We start from the raw sequence: 20,891 nt of genomic DNA, 5'->3' as shown, positions 1-20,891 counted from the left end.
ATCTCTAGCAAATCATTCAGGATTGCAGTCACTAAATAATGGCAGACATTTGAGTATCAGACTTCATATTCTTCAGAAAATGTGAGCTAGTATAAAACTTATTATTCTGCAAACTTTCATAGCATATGTAACCAATATTGAAAATCTGCCTTTGATTTTGGACATTTATCCTTTATATCCCTTATGTTTGTTTTTCACTTTTTCCCCTAAGTCTTGCGCTAAGAGGGTGAGAGGTATGAAATGAGGCATAGCAAAAGAAGGTAAATTAGCATTTTTAAGAGCAACACTGAAATACAGTTAAAAGCTTAATTTAGTAGAAAAAAATCAGTAGACATCATCATTAAAACACAAGAAATGGCCCCTTTACTTTGTACATACATGTTATAGGTATGGAGACACAGCAAGAGCCTTATATTCCTCCAGTGGTGTAAAGGGATAAAGCCCAGACTACAGCTCAGGTGACCCAGGTTCAAGTAAGGGCTCAAGCACCAGGCAGAATAACAAGGAGGATGAGCATAGCTATCGTGTGGGAGAGGGTTCATGCAGACTAAAGGTAGACTCCTCACTGGACCCTTGATAGAGTCCAGGGCTTAGACAGATCACCATGTTAGATGAGTAGGTAGATCACGGAATGGCTGCTCGAGGGCATGGTGGTAGGTGTGGCCTCAGTAATTATGCCTAATAGTCTATCCAGTCCTCAGGCGGGATATGCTAGCACATGGGGTGTAGAACAATTGATCAAGCCAAGCCAGCCTCTGTGGCCAGCAATGGTGGCTTCTCTCTTATTTTCCTACTGGTAGGAGAATCAATTGCTAACCTGAGGGTGGGGAACTCTTGCCTGGCAGCGTTAAACTGCTGGGGAAGCAGTATGGAGGTAAGGGGTACCTTAGTGGGAGCAACTCTACTGTAGTGATATGAATAACTCCAAGGAGGATAACAGAAATGCAAAAAAACATAAATAATGCAACAACAGCTATAGAAATAATCTATTTAAATGACAACATTTCCATGGGACATGCAGTGGATTCTGAGATATCAACAAGTTGACTAAAGAGCCCATGTGAGCACAGCATAGCATATACAAAAAACAGTGTTGCAGGGTTGGGGGGGGGGGGGCTTGAACTGTCGAAAATATCAAGATATTATGAAATAATCATGATTTTACAGTTCTTTGATGCAGCTTCCCTTTAATAACTAGTATCACTGTTTTTTTTTAAACAGGGCTGTTCACAATATCTGTCACAGTTTCTCAAGAACTTCACAATTAGCAAAGATTCCTTCTGCAGAGCCTTGTGCTTGCTACCTGTTTCATATCTAGATTTACTGTGTCTCACAATAAACTAATCCTTGGAACACAGTCACAGCAGCTTGTAAATAACAATTTTACAATCTCCTGTGACTGTGTACCAATGATTAGTTTATTGGAACACAGTCACAGCAGCTTGTAAATAAAATTTTTACAGCTGAGTATTTTACAGCCTAATGTGACAATTAAAACAAAGTGTTTTTGAGGGGGTGGCAGGTTCTCTGTGCCCCTCACACTGTCTTTTCTTTATTATTCTCTCACCAAAGTCACTGCTCTTCAGAGGAAAAACACTCACTAACAGGAAACAAAATATTTTCCTCACTCTTGCTCCAAGTTGTAGCAATCTCAGACTACCAGCAACTTGCTATGATACAAGTACTTGCAGTCTAACTAAAATGAGCAGTGAAACACAACCTGAGCCAACATGGGAAGTGTGAGCTGAGCTCAGATATTCCAAGCAAGTGAGTGTAAATTTTTACATCTATATACTTCTATACTTGTGTGATGCCCCTACACTGGCCCACTAATCAAGAAGCCTCAATCCTCACCACTGGCAACAGTGAAGGACTTACACAATGGGAGGATGACAAGTACACACACAGTAAAGTACAATTTCCCTTAAGAGCACACAGAGATCACAGTCAGTCTGGGGCTGGTTTCCTCCCTCTTTCTCCAGATCCCCAATAAGACACCCCACTGGCACAGCTATAAGGTTAAGATCTCAGCTGAGTGGTCAAGCCAAGACCTCCAGCACCTTTTCTGTCCAACCAGTGCTTCGTGTCTCTGCCCAAGTAGCTCACACTTACACACACACACACACACACACACACACACACACACACACACACACACACACACACACACACACACACACACACACAAACACACACACACACACACTGAGATTTGAATTATATACAAACACACAGACACTCCTGGGGAAGGCTGGCACAGGTTTACTAGCTATGCCCCCTTCTGCCCAGACTATAAGGTAGTTATCACTGCCACCGACCCCTCTTTATCAGCTACTTAAGGCCCTTACAAAGGGTAACCAATCCTACTGTGTAATGTTACTATTATCCAAATTGTAAGTGTGACCAAGACCAAGGCTATTTAGGAGTGTCTTGTACAGTGTCACCAAATACATATGCCAGTACCCGAAGAGCTTAAATATGTCTCACAAATATCAGCCACAAAGATAGGTTTAAATATATGTAATAATAAATAATAAAAGAACAAGACAATACTCAGAAAACAAACACAGTTACTTCAGAGTTCAAAATCACAGGAATATTTTAAAACAGGACAGTCTCAAATAAATACAGAAAACATCTAAAGTAATCTTTACTATATTCCTATCTATATCTAAAAGAGATACTATGCCCTAAGTCTTACTTACAGACAACACACAGGCAGAAGTGCTGAAGATGGATGTTTCCAGGTCAAAGATAAAATACAAAATGCACTATCTCTCTCTGAGAGAGTTCTTAAATTAATATCAGACATTACTGCTGGGTCACCTTGACTGACATCACTCTTTTTCACCTGCCTTCAGTTCCCAAGCTAACAGAAACTAACATCTCTGTGTTAAAAATACACATCTCTCAGATGTTTGATGAGAACTGGAAGTTGTAAAACAATTAAACACTTTTACATTTTAGACCTAGTAATTATTTCTGTTTCAAGACAATAGAAAAATGTCTAGCTCTAGACATTGTGTCTGATTCACTGAAACTAAGAGATAACACAATTGTAAAACAATTTCAACTTATTTTCTTAAAGTTTTGCAAGTTAGCTATGTATATTCCAGCTTCTACTATTAAAACATACATTTGCACAGGTATATAGTTTATATACATTTCTGTTCTTTTCCAGTAGGGTACACTGTGGACACATCCTTGAACCGCAGTACTGTACAAACCCTGCTCAGCACACACTTTTTTACCAGTAGTTTAATATACACATAATGTATACTTCTCTTATATTTGTAAGACAAGCATATAAATCATATTAATATTCACAAATAACATGATTATTTACAAAATTCCAGATAGCTGGACTGACTATGTCATGACTTGCATTCAACTTATGCATGGGGATAATATTACATGATTATCTTCTACATGGTATTGTTCAGGGATTGCTTTTATATATTGATTTTGCAATCCATTTTTTTAATTGTTTAGAGATGCTCGGCTATGTACCCATGAACAACGCTTTCCCTTTGTATAATTTCCATAAAAGTTTCAGAGGTGTTTTGTATCAGCTAGCATCTCACTTCTTTTTAGGCTTTCCCTATCATGCTGCATTTTTTTAGCTTAATTAAAGTTTCATCTTCAAGCATGATATTGCACATTGGCATTAATTTGTAGCTTGTTGCTGACAAACTGTGCTTCTCTATGTGGGCCTTCTTCAGTAGTAGCTTAAAGATAAGCTCTGGAAACTACATGTGCACTGTATGCTTTTCTTTTTTAATTTCACTGTGACATTTTTGCAATCAGTTTTGCAGTGCAACACTGTTTTTGTTTTTCAGTATGAGCCTCTGTAGTTTATGATTAGTCCCTGCTAGGTTTCTGTTGCATATTCAAGAACCAGAACCATGGTCCTCAGAAATGTAAGAATTTAAGTGTGATTTGTTGTATATCTGAATAATTCCTCTTTTCAATATAGAGTTCAATACAGAGTTAGTGCACTCTTCCCATCCCCCCAACACTGCCAGGTACTTTTAACGTTTAACCATAAGCTTTGCATTTCCTCACTGTTTTACAAGGATTGTAATTTTTAACTGAAATTATTAAGTCTCTAACTTGCAGTATGTCACCATCTCTTTTAAAAACTGATTTCTGTAGATAAACTGATGAAATATCTGTAAACCAAATTTTTTCATATCATATTATTTTAGAGCAGGTGTCTGTATTAATTTTGCTTAAGAGCAGAAGTGTGTGTTTTTGTTTCTGTCATAGTTCCCTGCCACATTATATGTCCTTTAGTGGACCAGCATAATGGTATGATATATGCTTAAATATTTGCTCCATACTAAAAGCCCCCTGACCAATCTAAACAGGCAATATTTCAAAATCTAAATTTGAAGAAAAAAATCACTTCTCAGGCAAAGGACAACCGCAAAGCTTTCCACATCTGTGTCTGTAACCTCAGGGGAAATGCACAACAATGAACAGAACTTGTTGTAAATGGCATCACCCACACTGAACCGGAGGCCACTGCTGATTTTTTGGCTGACGGGTTCAGCTCAAATTTCTATACCCATTCTCCCCAGATAATCCAAAGAAAATACCACAGACCACAATCCCCCCAACCATAACTAGGGAACAGGCATCAATGCACTTTCTATTCTGCATCGATGGGTACCAATAACATCCTTGGATGCTTAATAAATAGCATGAAATATGACCTCTCTGGTCTATAGGTTTATAGGTTCACAAGTGCTTACTAGGCTAACGACCACAAGGGCCTTTTTAAACCTAGCCATGCATCCCAAATCTCTGATGCTTACTAGTCTAACGACCACAAGGGCCTTTTTAAGCCTAGCCATGTATCCCAAATCTTTGACAAGTTCTGACACCCTTAATAAGTGTAAGCATGGGCCTGGGAGATGAACCATTTACAGATTACCTGTTTGCATCAGAGACATAGGTGCCAAACCAGGGATGAATTTCCGGTTTCCCATCCAATTGTCCAAGTTGCACTTGAATTGGATTAGGGAGGAATTCTGCTTCACATGAATGGGGAGCCTGTTCCATAGACAGGATAGTCTCTGGGATACATACCTATCTGTCCAGCAGGTCCTATTTATATCACAGGCAACGTTTAAGTCTTTAGAACGGGTAATTCTGATACTGTTTGTTTTGTGGATATGCAGGAGGTCCAGCAGAGTGGGGTCTGACAATGCCCTGTATGCCAGGCATACTGTACATCTCCCCTCAAAAGCCTGTAGGAGACAGAATACAGGGGGTAGGGCCTTGAGGTGGTCTGCATAGGACATATTACTTACACCCTGTATTCTTTTAATGAGGAACATCTTTAGGCGTTTCAGTTGTTGGATATGCCTGGTTAGGTACATACCAAAGGGGGCATTGTACTCAATGATAGGTCTGATGAATGCTGAATACAGTGGAACAGTGACTGCCTTGAACTTAGATGCCATACCTTGGTTTATAAGTTGCACAATATAGAATGATTTCCTCACCACTGTAGACATGTGATGATCAAAGGCTAGATTACTATCTATGTGGGTCCTTAACTCCCATACTACTGGATCAACTCTAAGGGGTGTGTTCTCAAAATGATAGTTACCAGGGATGGATGAATTCCCAAAAGGATAGTATTATGCATTTCTTGGCATTTAGTTGTACTCCATGACTCTTGACACCAGTTGTTTGTATGTGTCAGCCCCTCCTGGAGAACATTTGTGCCAGTGTGAGATTTAATGACAGCTCCTAATTTGCAATCATCTGCAAATTTAGTCAGCCAGAGACCGCTGACATTGGCCTTGACTTCTGAGAAGTAAATGCCAAAACAGAGCGGTCCAAGGACTGATCCTTGAGGGACTCCACTTGTGACTGGCCTTTTTTAAGAGGTAGACTCCTCATTTCTAACTTCATGGGTCCTGTCTGAATTCTACTTGAATCACTTTTCATCTGGAGCCTATAGTCAGGTTTTTTGCCCAAGAAATTGAAGATGGCTACAGTCATTCCCTTGCACAAAGGAGGTCTAACCACTGATTTAGGTAACTACAGGCCTATAAGTCTAACCAGCCTCATATGTAAGACCACGGAACGAATCATCATGGACATGAAAAATTAGGACATAATAACTTACAAACTCTGGACCCATCAATGTTCAGCTTTGTTAAAGGAAGGTCATGCCTATTAAATTTGGTGTATTTCTTTGAGAGAGTCACCAAAGCAATGGATGAAGGCAAAACTGTGCACACAGCTTACCTCAATCTGGCCAAGGCTTTTGATAGAATACCACACTCATGTGTTATAGATAAGCTCACTAATTTAGGTATAAACCCTTGTATCACCCACTGGATAGGCAACTGGCTCACTGATAGAACCCAGGAGGTCAAAATAGGTGAAGCCATCTCTACCAAAAGGCCAGTCACTAGCAGACTTTCCCAGGACTCAGTAGTGGGCATGCTACTTTTTGGCATCTGTTTCTCTGAAGTTGAAGAAAATGCTGACGGTTTATAGCTGACTAAGTTTGCAGATGACTGCAAGCTGGGGGTTAACATTGACACTTCTGTAGTAGCAATGATGGGAGCAGTCATTTTTAAAAGTCTTGTAGGAGGTTGCCTGTTACTAAAGACCTAGTACTCTTGAGAAGATTATTGACAAAGGAGGTATGAACTATTAGAAGAGGAAGAAAAGGATATCTGTAAGTGCCTGATATGCACTTTGTAATAGAATGGAACTGGAGTTGAACTTTTATCAGAAATGAGAAAGTGTTTTGAAAAGCATTTAACTACTAAGGTGTCATTCAGCTGGTGAAGGGGTGATGGACTGCTTTATTAACTAGGGTGATGGACACTAAAAACAGAGTTCCAAAATTTTTTTTTTTTGGGGGGGGGGGTTGCATATGTGCTACTTCTCCTGCTCAATAAAATTAGATGTCTTGCTTGCAGGTATGGTATTGTTTGAATTATTTTATACTGTACCAAATATGCTGAGATCAATATGTAGGCCAGTGTTAATGCATGGATACTTTTTTGGATAAGTGCATACTTACTGATGAGGACTGAGAAGAGCTGAATGAAACAGGATGCATCTTCATCTTGTGGAAGGATGTGCAAATGACACTAAATGGTGCTTGATAATTCTTGGCTGAGCAAGAACATAATGCATTTATAAATCTTGCAAGAGTGTAGACGTTTTTGTGATATTTGTATTTTATTAGGGTTATGTATGGAAAACATTGTCAGATTACCTCTAATGCATTTAGACAAAGCATGGTTAAAGACAATGCTATTATTTGGAAAGAATAAGATTCATTAGAGTACATCTTCCCTGCACCTGTGCTTATCTGTTCTATTATATTTTAAGAAGATGTGAGAGAAATCATGAAGATATAAAGAGGGATAGCCTACACTTATTATAAAAAGGGATGGGCTACACTTATTATAAAAAGGGATGGGCTATACTTATTATAAAAAGGGATGGGCCACACTTATTATAAAAAGGGATGGCCACACATTATAAAAAAAGGATGTTCATAGGGATGGGCTACACTTATAAAAAGGGATGAGCCACACTTATTATAAAAAGGGATGTTCATAGGGATGGGCTGCACATAAAAAGGGATGGGGCCACACATTATAAAAAGGGATGGGCTACACTTATTATAAAAAGGGATGGGCCACACATTATAAAAAGGGATGGGCTACACTTATAAAAAGGGATGAGGCACACTTATTATAAAAAGGGATGTTCATAGGGATGGGCTGCACATAAAAAGGGATGGGGCTACACTTATTATAAAAAGGGATGGGCCACACATTATAAAAAGGGATGTTCATAGGGATGGGCTACACTTATAAAAAGGGATGTGGCCACACTTATTATAAAAAGGGATGGGCTACACTTATTATAAAAAGGGATGGCCACACATTATAAAAAGGGATATTCATAGGGATGGGCTACACTTATAAAAAGGGATGAGGCACACTTATTATAAAAAGGGATGTTCATAGGGATGGGCTGCACATAAAAAGGGATGGGGCTACACTTATTATAAAAAGGGATGGGCTACACTTATTATAAAAAGGGATGGGCTACACTTATTATAAAAAGGGATGAGCTATGCTTATTATAAAAAGGGATGGGCTACACTTATTATAAAAAGGGATGGGCTACACTTATTATAAAAAGGGATGGGCTACACTTATTATAAAAAGGGATGGGCTACACTTATTATAAAAAGGGATGGGCTACACTTATTATAAAAAGGGATGGGCCACACATTATAAAAAGGGATGTTCATAGGGATGGGCTACACTTATAAAAAGGGATGTGGCCACACTTATTATAAAAAGGGATGGGCTACACTTATTATAAATAGGGATGGGGCTACACATTATAAAAAGAGATGGGCTATGCTTATTATAAAAAGGGATGGAGCTACACATTATAAAAAGGGATAGGTTACACTTATAAAAAGGGATGGGCTACGCTTATTATAAAAAGGGATGGGTTACATTTATTATAAAAAGGGATGAGCTATGCTTATTATAAAAAGGGATGGGCTATGCTTATTATAAAATGGGATGGGGCTACACTTATTATAAAAAGGGATGGGCTACACTTATTAATAACATGTTAATATTGAAATCTCTGAGGATTATGCCTGCTGAGTTGAGGCTTCCGATTTGCCACTTGAAGGCTTCCACCAACAATGGATTCTTCTTTCCCTGCAGAGAACAGTAAGATGCTTATCTTGATTGACTTTTAAGTGGGTACAATGGAGTCATGGTGAGGAGTGATCCCATTTTTTGGCCTTTGTCCCACTTTTGTTTATGACTTTGTCCAGATTTCTTGATCTAAGGAGTTAAGAGGTATGCTGTGACACCACCAGCTAAAAAAAGTATGTATATGCTCACAGTTGTTTCTTTATTTAAACTGGGAATCCACTGGTATAATAAGATCATCTGAATCAGGAAAGCTAGTGGTTTCTAACTGGGTGGTTTACAGCAGTTAAAGGTGACCAGCAAAAGACTAGACCAGGTGTGTGAGGCATGACATGGTGCCATAACTGCTGTGACTGATTAGTGAGGAGAAAGAGTATATATAGTATAGGAAAATGTCAGCTCTCACAGAACATGAGCTTGTGAGCACATGCTGCCATTGTGCATCTCTAGATAGCTGAGGAAGCGTGTGGAACGTATGCCATGTGACAAGGCACTAGTAGCAAAGCTCAAAAATGCTTCCACGAGGGAGGGGGTGGGTGCTCCACAGTGGATGGTAGGTAGCTCTGCAAGACCAATATGCTAGCCCACTTCCCAACACATTACTCTTGCCATGGAAGAACAAATTGGCCAGTTGGGCTACCTGAGCAGGAACAAATGGAATGCAGGGCTCCTGCCTAGCCTGGCAGTGCCTCACTTTCACCCCATGAATGAATGGACCAAGAGGATGCATGTAGAGGAGCCATCAGATTTGCCCTGTGGTTAAAAAAGTAATACAAATCTGCTGTAAGGAAGTGCAGAGAGAAAATTTTCAGAGAACAGCTCAAGGCAATCACCATGAACCATGTAGTAGCAGGGTAAGATGAGCTGAAGTCATAGCAAGATATTAATGTGTAGCCAAATGTCACATAGCCAACAGTAATACAGGATCAATTCAGTTTGAAAAAGGTGACATGCAGTCCCAGATTTGAGGAGGCAAGTATAAACTCAGCCTCCTACAAGCAGGTGCTGAGGTAAACAATAAAGCAGTGTAAGTTGCCTGGTAGTTGGGAGGTCCTCAGTACTTAAGCAGTCCTTGTTGGATACGATTATCCTGTTATTTGGCTGTTAATTCCTTTGGCTTTCCGGGAGTGGTAGCGGCTTCTCCTGGTCTGGGGTTAAGAGGTCTGATCTCTAGCTTCTCGCTTTCATCCAGTTAAAGAAAAGACAGGTACTTCATCCTCTGGACTACTTAAGTACTGAGGACCTCCCAAATGACCTATTCAATTTGGGATCAACCTATAGGCATCCTTTGAAAAAGACTGGGTGAGTACTAAAATTTGCTGCACAGGAAATTAATTACATAACATATGGAGAGGTCAAAGATTAACAATGGATAAATGGCAGCATTATAGCAATATAAGGCAGCAAAAAATACTTTTGAGACATCTTTTATCCTGGAAAGTTAGTGCAAACATTTAACCAACCTATTCTGTGGATGGAACCCAGTAACCCCCGCCTTCTGTGGTATTGTCAGTGCTACTGGGTCAACAAGGAGTCGATGGGCAGGAAGATGCCTGGTTTCTCCAAAGAACAGTTTCTATTTTCAACTAAGAAAGCACTTGGATAGTGATTTTGAACATACAAGCATAGAATGCAGTTCAAACATTCAGTTCAATGCAATTCAACCAGGAAAATAAAATAAAACCTGTTGTCTGGTGATTGAACCAATGGCTGCCTGCATTCTGACTTGTTAGCACTAGCAATATTAATTTGAGAGTGTAACTACCCACACCAATGCAATGGAAGTCTAAAGGAAATGGTGCAGATTTTGTAACACTGTTCAGTAACACCAAAGTTATGCATGAGCTTTGAAGCAGCACATACCCAGAGAGGAGATCAGCATTAGTACATGCTTTGTCAGAATGCATGGTATGACCCACTTCATACTCCAGAATGAACTGATCTATGACAGGGCAGTGACTCAACAAAGAGACAGTATGTTGTCAAAAAGAAGGCAGGGGAAGAAAAATTCAAAAACAGAAAAAGAATAAACGTGGAAAGAAAGTCTGAGGCATTTAAAGTACAGAAAACAGACTTCAGAGAAATGCCTCTGGGGCTACAATTTTGCAGAGACTGGTAGTATTTCAACAAAAACCAAAAGCAGAAACACGTGAAGCCAAAAAAGGCATACAAGCCAGCACAGGCTTCCCCAGCAGTACAGGAATAGCCTTTAAAACCCTCTTGCTACAGGTGTGGGAAGTCAGATCACTTGAAATGGAAGTGCCCAGCCAAAAGTGCCTCATGCTATTTCTGGGGACAAGAAAGACTGCAAAATCGCCAGGGAAGTGCTTACTGTGGAAGAAGATAACAGTGAAAGGAGGGGCAGAACCCTGGCCTGTCAAATTGTTTATCAGAGACGACAAAGTGAAATTCAAGACTGATACGTGGGCTGAGGTAGCAGTATCCCTACTTCATGTTTATTTACAAAGATGTGAGATCGGAACTGCTGCCAGTATCAGCTCATGCCTCCATGTAACTACTCTGTCTCTTACGCTGCTTGTACTGCCTACCGTTGAACACAGAACTCTATATCCAAGCAGTAGATTATCCCTTACTTTTGTCAAAAAATGTCTTTACATTCGTCAGACAGCTATTTGACAAAGCTATTTTTGAGATATTTTCCAAGACCGCCCCTGCACCTTGAAATTCACTTACCTAGGAGTATAGAAACTGAAAGATTACCCCATATTTAAGAACCTCCTTGACCTTCTTTAAAGATACAATCAATGGGCTTGCCTGAATAAAATTAGCTTATCACGACTTGACCAGTAATGGCAGAAATGTATCTGTTAAATAGTACTAAGAATATTTCCACAAGCGCTATACAGAATGTATATAATACCGTATACATTCCTTCTGTATAGCTATAGTTTACTGCAATTACAGCACTATATATTCTGTTTGCATGTGAATGCTCTCTGCATGGCATACCTTGTGAAGTTTTATACTGTATCATCATTCTGTTACTACCACCTTGACCTAATTTGTGGCTGAAAAGTGTCCCTGGACTAGCCCACCAATTTTTTTTTATATATCTAAGAGCCCTGCAAAGTCTTGAACCTTTTTCCTATATAGCATATCAGAGTTTCTAAAACATATAATAAATGAAATGTCACTTGGTCTGCAGATGGCATACAACCAGTCTTTTGTAAAAGAACGCAAACTGATTTCACAATTCATTTTTTTTTATAGAACCTTACCTAAAGTGGTCTTCCTGCAGTCAATTAACCCATTTTTTTGAGGGAGGGTGACAGCCAAGCATTCCTGGGCTAGGTGAGAGCTCTATGGCTCATTTGTTCTTGCCCAGGAGACCCAGTTATCCCATATATTCTCCCAGCAGTAAGAGTAGGGTGGGAGAGAGAGAGCCAGATTGCTGACCGTACATGGAAGACTACCCTATCTGTAGTAGGCTCCCCTCACTTTCTGCAGCTCTCTTAACTCTATTGCATTCTGTCACCATGGGAAGCATGCCTCAATATGGTGAATCCTTTGATACCGACATCTGCACATTGGTAGCTTGTGGCCCCTAGACCTGTGCTCCATGGATATAACATCCAGTGCTCCCCATAGGTTTAGCCCAAGTTATTGGCTGGGCTTGTAATAATATATAGGCTGATAGCCTAGTACATACCTATTAACCTATGAACCAAGTGGCAAACCAGAATTACCCCACTTCTTCCCTCCCTCCCTCTGGGTTGGCTGAGTCACCAGTATCCACTCATTCCCATCCTCTACGGCCAGCTCCTACAGAGTACCAAGCCAATATTTGAGCACAGATCAAGTATGTCACTGATTTCTCAATTTTTGATCATCTTATAATCTACATCTGAAATGTAGATATTCTGGCAAATGTTTGGCACTTGTTGTAATGAAAGTCTAAAGGGAATGGTGTACAACCAATGTCATGTATAAGCTTTGAACCTGTACATACCCTAAATGGACATCAGCATTATTAGTGAAATGTTCAAGTCATAGTCTCTTAAACAAAGAATTCATGCCGCTTTGGTCTACAAGTGATTTAGTAGCACAGAGGATGAATTCACTGACACTGGAACCTGATGAAATGGTAGGAGGAATGGAAGTAGCTGACAATTATTTCCTTCTCCGTGTTTGGGACAGGAAGGTAGTGGCTTGTTCTAGCTTTTTGGAGCAATATCAAGCAGAGTTTGATGAGATCTGTTTGACAGTGTATAGCACTTTAACCAGGAAGGATGTGACGAAACATGTATCCACAAGCCAACACTGCATGTTCTGTCCTGACAATGTGCTTGCCAAGTAATAGAGGGGTAGAGTCAGGACTGGACTAAAGAAAAAATCTTGAACCAGGCAAGGATTATGGTATTCAAAAGGAAGAGAGCTCAAAAAATGCAATTCCTCACTTTAGAGGCAATAGTGCCCATGGTGTGTTGTGGATAGAAAGGACAAGGAAACTAATGGACTGATTAAGTACTGAAGGGGGATAAATGATCCATGTGCTAAACATTCAAAAAGAAAGAAAAATATAATAGGTATCTGCTTTCCCCCATTTTGTTCTTATTGCAAATCAGTCAGTTCACAGATAAAAGCTGAACAGGTTCATAGTAAAGTATGAAGTGTGACAACACAATGTTTCACACTTTTTATCAGAAAGAACCATTAAAATGTTCAACAGAGTACTTAGCTTCTTCAATTAAAATGAACTGATATGTTTTCAAAATACCTGTCATTTTGAAACCACTCAGACAGACACCCAGTATTTTTTAAACTGGCCAGATGCCAACAAACCCAACTTGAGGCAGTTTAGAATTGCATTTTGCCGTAAATATGAAAATCATATAATACAGCTGCACTGTTAGTTGTATCTGTAGATATTGTTCTCATAATTACTTCATAGCAACACAGTATTGTACTGAGTATAATGCACACTGACCAATAAAAAATGTAATGTAGTCATTCATCTTCATTTACATTTAATGCAGCTTAGTAAGCTTAGTACAACATGAAAGTTGGATATGGTGCCATACAACGAAGACAGTCTTAAGAGAACCCTGTTGAGCCCAGTATAGTCCTGCTAATAAGAAGCCCAGAAATGCAAAAAAAAAAAAAAAAAACAACAGTATAAACCTTTTAAAGGGCTCAAAAGTATAAGCGTAATGCACACACAACTTTGACACCTTGGAATGTATTGAAACACTTCCTTAATTACTTGACAAATGAGTTAAGTGCTTTCATCCACAATGGACTTCGTCCAAACTATTTTAACACTAAATAAATACACTTTATATATAAAAATCGACCAGTCAATGAATGAAGAGGATCAATAAGATCGCTCGTATTATTCCCCTTCATAAAGGTGGAAACTCAACAGAACTTTCAAACTACCATCCTATTGCCCTTCTTTCTCCTTTAGCTAAAATCATGGAAAAATGTTTACACCAACAATTGCTCGACCACCTCCTTCTTAATGATCTACTAGCCCCTCCCAGCATGGATTTTGTCCCCCCCCCCACATGGCACTACTACTGCCCTTCTTTCCTTTACCGATCGCATAAATAAAAACAGCAATAATAACATCTTCTCATCTGCTGTCTTTATAGAGCTCTCCAAAGCATTCGACATGATTAATCATCAAATACTCTTGAATCTTCTGAAATCACTCTCACTTGATACTCTGGCGCTACAGTGGTTCAAGTCATACCTAGATAATCGAAAGCAGGCAGTCCTCTGGGAAAACACTCTATCATCCCCTCTTCCTGTCTCCCTTGGTGTCCCCAAGGATCTATCTTAGGTCCTCTATTATTCTCCATATTTATTAATGATCTTGCCTCTAATATCCCCCAAGCAGTAACCATTCAATATGCTGACAACGCCACCTTGATCTCCTCAGCCACTAACCCTACCATACTTCAATCCCTCACCCAAAGTGCCTTTCAGCTTGTAGAAAACTGGTTCTTACAGCGTTGTCTCCTCCTTAACCCAAATAAGACTAAACTACTGCTATTCACTCCCACACATAAAGCTAACACACTCCATTTCTCTATCGTATCTAAAAATGGCACAGTCATATCTCCTGACACAACAACCAAACTTTTAGGGGTTACTATCGACCATAACCTAAACTATGACACTCATATTAATTCCACTATTAAATCCATTAACACCCACACCCACCTCATCTCTACTCTCTTGTATGCATCACCTTTATATACTAACCTATCCAAAACCAACCTGAATAAATGATCTACCGCCTATAATAGTATAGCCCATTTTGCTACCAGCTCCCCTTTTGGAACTCACAACTGCTTCAACCTAAAACAACTTGGTTGGCTTGAATTGTACAATCAACTCTTATCTCAGCAACTTATTATAACACAAAAAATCCTTTACTTTCCTGAAAAAATACCAATCCTTACCAAACTTATCAGTCCCTATAAAAATCTTTCTAACCTGCGCTCATCTCACACACTTAGTATCCACACATAAATCCAATAATAAAGCAGAAGACTCAGTTTTCTCCTATGTAGTAGGGAAATGCTGGAACCAACTCCCAACAGACCTCACTACAATCTCCTCTTCCTCACTCTTCAAAAAGAAGCTAAAACTTTATCTCACAAACCACTGGCTCTGTCCATGCAGCAACCCTGACTTAAAATCTCCCTTCCTGCATACTACTAGATTACTCTTCCTAAATTATTTCACATTGTGCTATTCTCATTCTATATGCCACATAACCTGCAAATTTGAACTACTTCTCCCAGCTTCATTACCTCTCCTTCCTATCTTATTCTTAGCAAACCTCTCTGTACCCCCCCCCCTTTTTTTCTTTCTGTCTCATTGTACCATCACTAATCCCCTCTCTACTCCTTGTATTAACAAAAAAAAAAAAAACTTATTGTTGTGGATTTAATGGGATGAGATTTTTTATTGTGATTTTAACTGTTGTTGTATTCTAATTATTTTATCTGTTATTGTTAACATAACCAAACAATTTTGGATTTTCTTCATGATCACAAGTGCCCTCTAACTTTGATTTGTATTAAATAGTTTGTAATTTTTTGGAGCTTTTCTCCCCGGGCCTCTACTGAAAATGGACTTATATCCACATAGACTAGCCCGGTAAACAAATGTTAAATAAAAAAATAATTAAATAAAATAATAAAATTTATTCAGCCCCACTCTTAATTACTTTTAAAGGTAAATTATTTAAACATATGCAGTATGTTAAAAGACAAAAACTAAATAAACAAATAAATAAATAAATAAAGGATGATACATAAGTAATACAGAGAATATATACACCTAAAAACATTTAAAAAAGTTTATTTTACATCATAAAAAATCTAAAATATACTTATTTTGTTAACAATTTTGTTAGCAATCTCTCATTTGACAACCATGTGGCCAAAGTGGTTAGAAAAACATTTTATATAGCCCACCTAATCATGAAGGGATTCACATCTAGATCAGGGGAGGTCATCGTGCCTCTTTACTCGTCCCTCATCAGGCCCATAATTGAGTACAATGCCCCTTTTGGGATGTACCTTACCAGACACCTGCAGCAACTGGAAAGACCCTAAAAATACCTCACCAAGAGGATCAAAGGGCTCAAACAGATGCCATATGCTGCCCGGTTAAAGAAACTCCAGCTCTACTCAGTGGCATACCGCCTGTTCAGAGGCGATCTGTGCCTGACGTATAAAGCCATGTCCAACCTGGAATTAATGGACATGCTGCACCTCAGAAAATCCAAATCCCATCGAGCTATGTGCTCGAGAGACTTGAACCTCAGCACTGAAATAAATAGGACATGCTGGAGGGACAGATTCATAACCCAGAGGCTCCCTTCACTCTGGAATAAAATCCCAGTCCAGGTTAGGCAGAGTCCCTCATTGACTCTCTTCAAGAGGAATCTTGATGAGTGGATGGGAGATCGTAGGTTTACCCTGGGTATCACTTCTGTGTCACTGTTAGACAGAGGCACAGTATACTAACCTCGAAAAAGGGCATAGCAAAATAAATTTAAAATGGGTGGCGAAAGCCAAACACATTCTGGCTAGGCTTATAAATGCCCTAGGGCAGATAGCCAAGTATGAACCTATGAACCTATAAACCTATAATTAAAAACAGTATGCTTAATAAGCATAATATAGTTCTACCGAATAATAATTAACTACAACTTGGAAACCCCTAATTTCAACACTGCTAAAAAATGTAAAATGTTCCTTTGGACAAGTATAAATCTATATTTTGTTAATACTTGAACAGATTTCTAGATACCCCAGGGAAGGTCAATGGGAGGATGGATTTGAATATAGAGAACTGTATTGGCAGCTATCTCTCTGTGCTAACAATTCCATGGGGCTGAATGATTTTGTTTACTTTAGCGTTGAAATTAAGTGCTTTCAAACTGAAGTTAACAATTATTTGGTAAAAATATCTTATGGTCATTAAGCATACTGATTTTATTGTTAAAAAAGAAATATCTTTTAGATTTTTAGGATATAAAAGAAACTTGTTTTTTCAATGTTTATAGGTGTGTATATATATATATATATATATATATATATATATATATATATATATATATATATATATATTCTATGTATTACTTAAGTATCATCCTTTTTTTTCATTTAAAATACTGTATATGTTCAAATACTGTATCTTTAAAAGTAAATAAAAGTGGGATTGAATGAATTTTACTGGTTTCATTATCAAGTAATTAAAGAAGTGTTTCAATACATTCCAATGTACTGGAGTTGTGTGTGTATTACACTTAAGCTTTTGAGGCCTTTTAAAAGTTTTTTTTTTGTGTTTCTAGGCTTCTTATTAGCAGGACTATTTTGGATTATTTGGTCATTTTTTTTTGTCCTGCATATACCACTGTTTTTCTTGATTTGACTGAATCAAAGATAGTAAACAGACTAACACTGGACAAATACTTTACATGGGGTTCCCCATACTCCTCATAAAGAGAACTGCACCCACGCACCCTCCAGCATTCTAAAGCTGAGGTTACCAAGCCTAAGGGTAAGTTCAAAAAATTACCAATAACAGTCAAACCAGCCTATTCAATGAAAATGACTGAGCTTCAATGATTTTGCCATCAGTAAAGTAACAATATCCATAGTGGATACTTAGAATTGCCATGCCTATAAATTACCTGTAGCAGTGTACTCTTCCTGTCCTGCCATCTCCCCGATACTTCCACTCTCACTTCCATCATCTCCCAACAGGTCTTCACGGCAGGGTTTCCTTAGTCCTTCTGTCTCTTTTGACAGCTTAGTGTACTTTTAAAATATAGACAAAGTCTAGTGTGAATCTCTTCAACCTTTTAACATAGCACAGTAAAACAACATTGTATCTATATCTGTTCTGATAAATATGCACACTGGGCAAGAAAAATTTCAGACATAAAATGAATTGCAAGATAGTTCATAAAAGGTAAATAATAACTATTAGTAATATAATCCATTATATAGTGAACAGTAGTTTGGTTTATTAGAGAATTGCACAAAACAATGAGCCGTAGATCTTTTGAATCAAGTGAGGCAAACCAGACAGGAAGAAGGGAAGAAGAACAACAGTTCATCCCAGCTAGAGGCTGGAAGAACCTACATTTCAGCATTAATTCAGTCTTGTAGAATAATATCAATAAAGAGCAGGAGGCAGAGAACCTTAATAGGTATGAAGCATATATACATTACAAGTAAAGATTTGCTATCCTCACCTGACTCAGGTAAAGGCTAGTGGAAGGGCAGAGAGGCATGCAAATAATCAGTGATATATTCTAGAGAGATGGAGAACAGCTAAAATGGAGCACCACAGATGATCACACAGACTAACAACACTGCAGGAGAGAAGAGTTGAAAGGTAGTAATTCGCAGTAATTAGAGTGCTGTTTGCATAGCCGGCTTTAGGCACCAGCAAACTATGCCGTCACTGGGGGCCCCCTGTTCCTGGGGGGCCCCCAACCACAGCAAGTTATCTTACCTTGATATTTTGTAACATGTCTGTCAAACCAACAAAAGCTAGATCATCAATCTTGTATACTTAATAAACCAGGTGAATAATAATGCTTACTTATATCTCCTTTAAAATTCAACAATATCTTTGCTTATAGTAATAGTGTTTTATCAAGCAAGGGCTTTCACAATTCCATTAAATATTTTACCACTAACATAGTGTCCATGGCTTAGTTAAACCCTGCTGGTGGACATTCTCTACACTAAAACTAACAACATAGCCTGCTTTAGGTACCTGCAATACATGTGGCTGCAAAGGGCCCCCTTAATCTTCTTTCACTGTGTGAGGACCCCACAAAAGCTGCTGCTGGTTGGGGAAAATGAGGAGAAAAATGTATTAATTTCATGATTATTCTGTTTAACTTGAATAGGGCTGTGCTAGGATCCTGTTAGGATAAAGCTGATAATGGACATGAGCAAGGCAAGCACTAGAGAGATCAGCATCCCAGTGTGACCAGTGTGCGTACATCAGCCCAGTGTGACCAGTGTCCGTGCATCAGCCCAGTGTGACCAGTGTGTGTACATCAGCCCAGTGTGACCAGTGTGCGTACATCAGCCCAGTGTGACCAGTGTCCGTGCATCAGCCCAGTGTGACCAGTGTGCGTACATCAGCCCAGTGTGACCAGTGTGCGTACATCAGCCCAGTGTGACCAGTGTCCGTGCATCAGCCCAGTGTGACCAGTGTGCGTACATCAGCCCAGTGTGACCAGTGTGTGTGCATCAGCCCAGTGTGACCAGTGTGCGTGCATCAGCCCAGTGTGACCAGTGTGCGTACATCAGCCCAGTGTGACCAGTGTGTGTGCATCAGCCCAGTGTGACCAGTGTGCGTGCATCAGCCCAGTGTGACCAGTGTGCGTGCATCAGCCCAGTGTGACCAGTGTGCGTACATCAGCCCAGTGTGACCAGTGTGCGTGCATCAGCCCAGTGTGACCAGTGTGCGTGCATCAGCCCAGTGTGACCAGTGTGCGTGCATCAGCCCAGTGTGACCAGTGTGCGTACATCAGCCCAGTGTGACCAGTGTGCGTACATCAGCCCAGTGTGACCAATGTGCGTGCATACCTTGGATTTTAAGAAGAGCTAATACTTCTCATCTTCAGGGATGGTTTTCTCTTTTAGGGAGTTTTATAAATACTTGCAGAATACCAGCTACTGTAACTCACAACTTCTACACTGAAGAATTCAGCGCAATACCATTAATAGCAGAATAAAGGCTCAAAATCAGGAACACATTTTAAATATTACTCTGATTCAATGAAAAAGATAATAGAACAACACCTTTTGTATCAACATGTTTTTTTTTTTTTTTTTTGGACATTAAGTATAAAACTCTAATGTCTGGATTTATTGACTGTATGTAATCCCGAATGATTTGCAAGCAAATCAAAAAAATCAAACTTGTTACAAAACACAACAAAATTATGTGCAAAATCAGGGAAGGTGTGTGAAATCACAGTGACAGGTTTGCATTACTCCTCACTGAGGTAAATAAAAGTGACCCATTCCTGCTGCTGCTGTTTGATGACTGCTTAACAGCAGTCACTGATCTGGTGTGCTGGTACCAGTGTTGCAAAATGTATTGCTGAAATAATATATAATGTGTGTGTGTTTGTGAAAATGTTAGCGAGTTTTATCTGTGCAAACACACAATAATGCCAGGACACATACATTATTCTTCTGAGTGTCAGTAAAAACTGTAGATAATTATATTTCAAAAGTAAGTCATAAAATGTATCCCAGAACATTCAGACACTTAGATCTTCTAAGACTCTGGGGGATCCCTACTCCCCAGACTGTATAAATGGATACAGAGGGCTCTCTTAATCATTCTTGATTGTGTGGGGACCCCACAAACACTGTTGTCTGAGAAAAAAATGAAGTGAAAAAAAAATATTTTTTTTCTGATTATGCTCTTTAACCTGAGCAGGGCTGTGATATGACCCTATTAGGATAAAGCTGATAATGGCCTCTGCTCTCAACTGCACCCATTCTAAAACCAGCCCTGTTTGGCTGTTTGTGTACAGAAAGCTGCTGTAGGTTATATGGGGGAGGGGGGGTTGTGGTGTTATTCCTCACAGTCAAATCTCAGAGGTGTGCACATGAGGTCATTAAAACTTGT

At 39.2% G+C, this 20,891-nt stretch overlaps 1 protein-coding gene across 1 annotated transcript in view; it reads right to left on the bottom strand.

Moving 5' to 3' along the window:
• LOC122814238 (dynein axonemal heavy chain 5-like) overlaps positions 1 to 20,891 on the bottom strand; it is a 3,525,594-nt gene that overhangs the window by 3,188,030 nt on the left and 316,673 nt on the right. The window contains exon 13 of the mRNA XM_044086840.1: positions 17,914 to 18,040. Within this exon, the coding sequence (XP_043942775.1) occupies positions 17,914 to 18,040 (127 nt within the window). The remainder of the gene's footprint in view (positions 1 to 17,913; positions 18,041 to 20,891) is intronic.

Source organism: Protopterus annectens, chromosome 1.part1, assembly GCF_019279795.1.
Source record: "Protopterus annectens isolate FY-2018-M chromosome 1.part1, PAN1.0, whole genome shotgun sequence".
In the NCBI taxonomy this organism is placed as follows: Eukaryota; Metazoa; Chordata; order Ceratodontiformes; family Protopteridae; genus Protopterus; species Protopterus annectens.
This window is presented reverse-complemented; position numbering and strand designations above follow the sequence as displayed.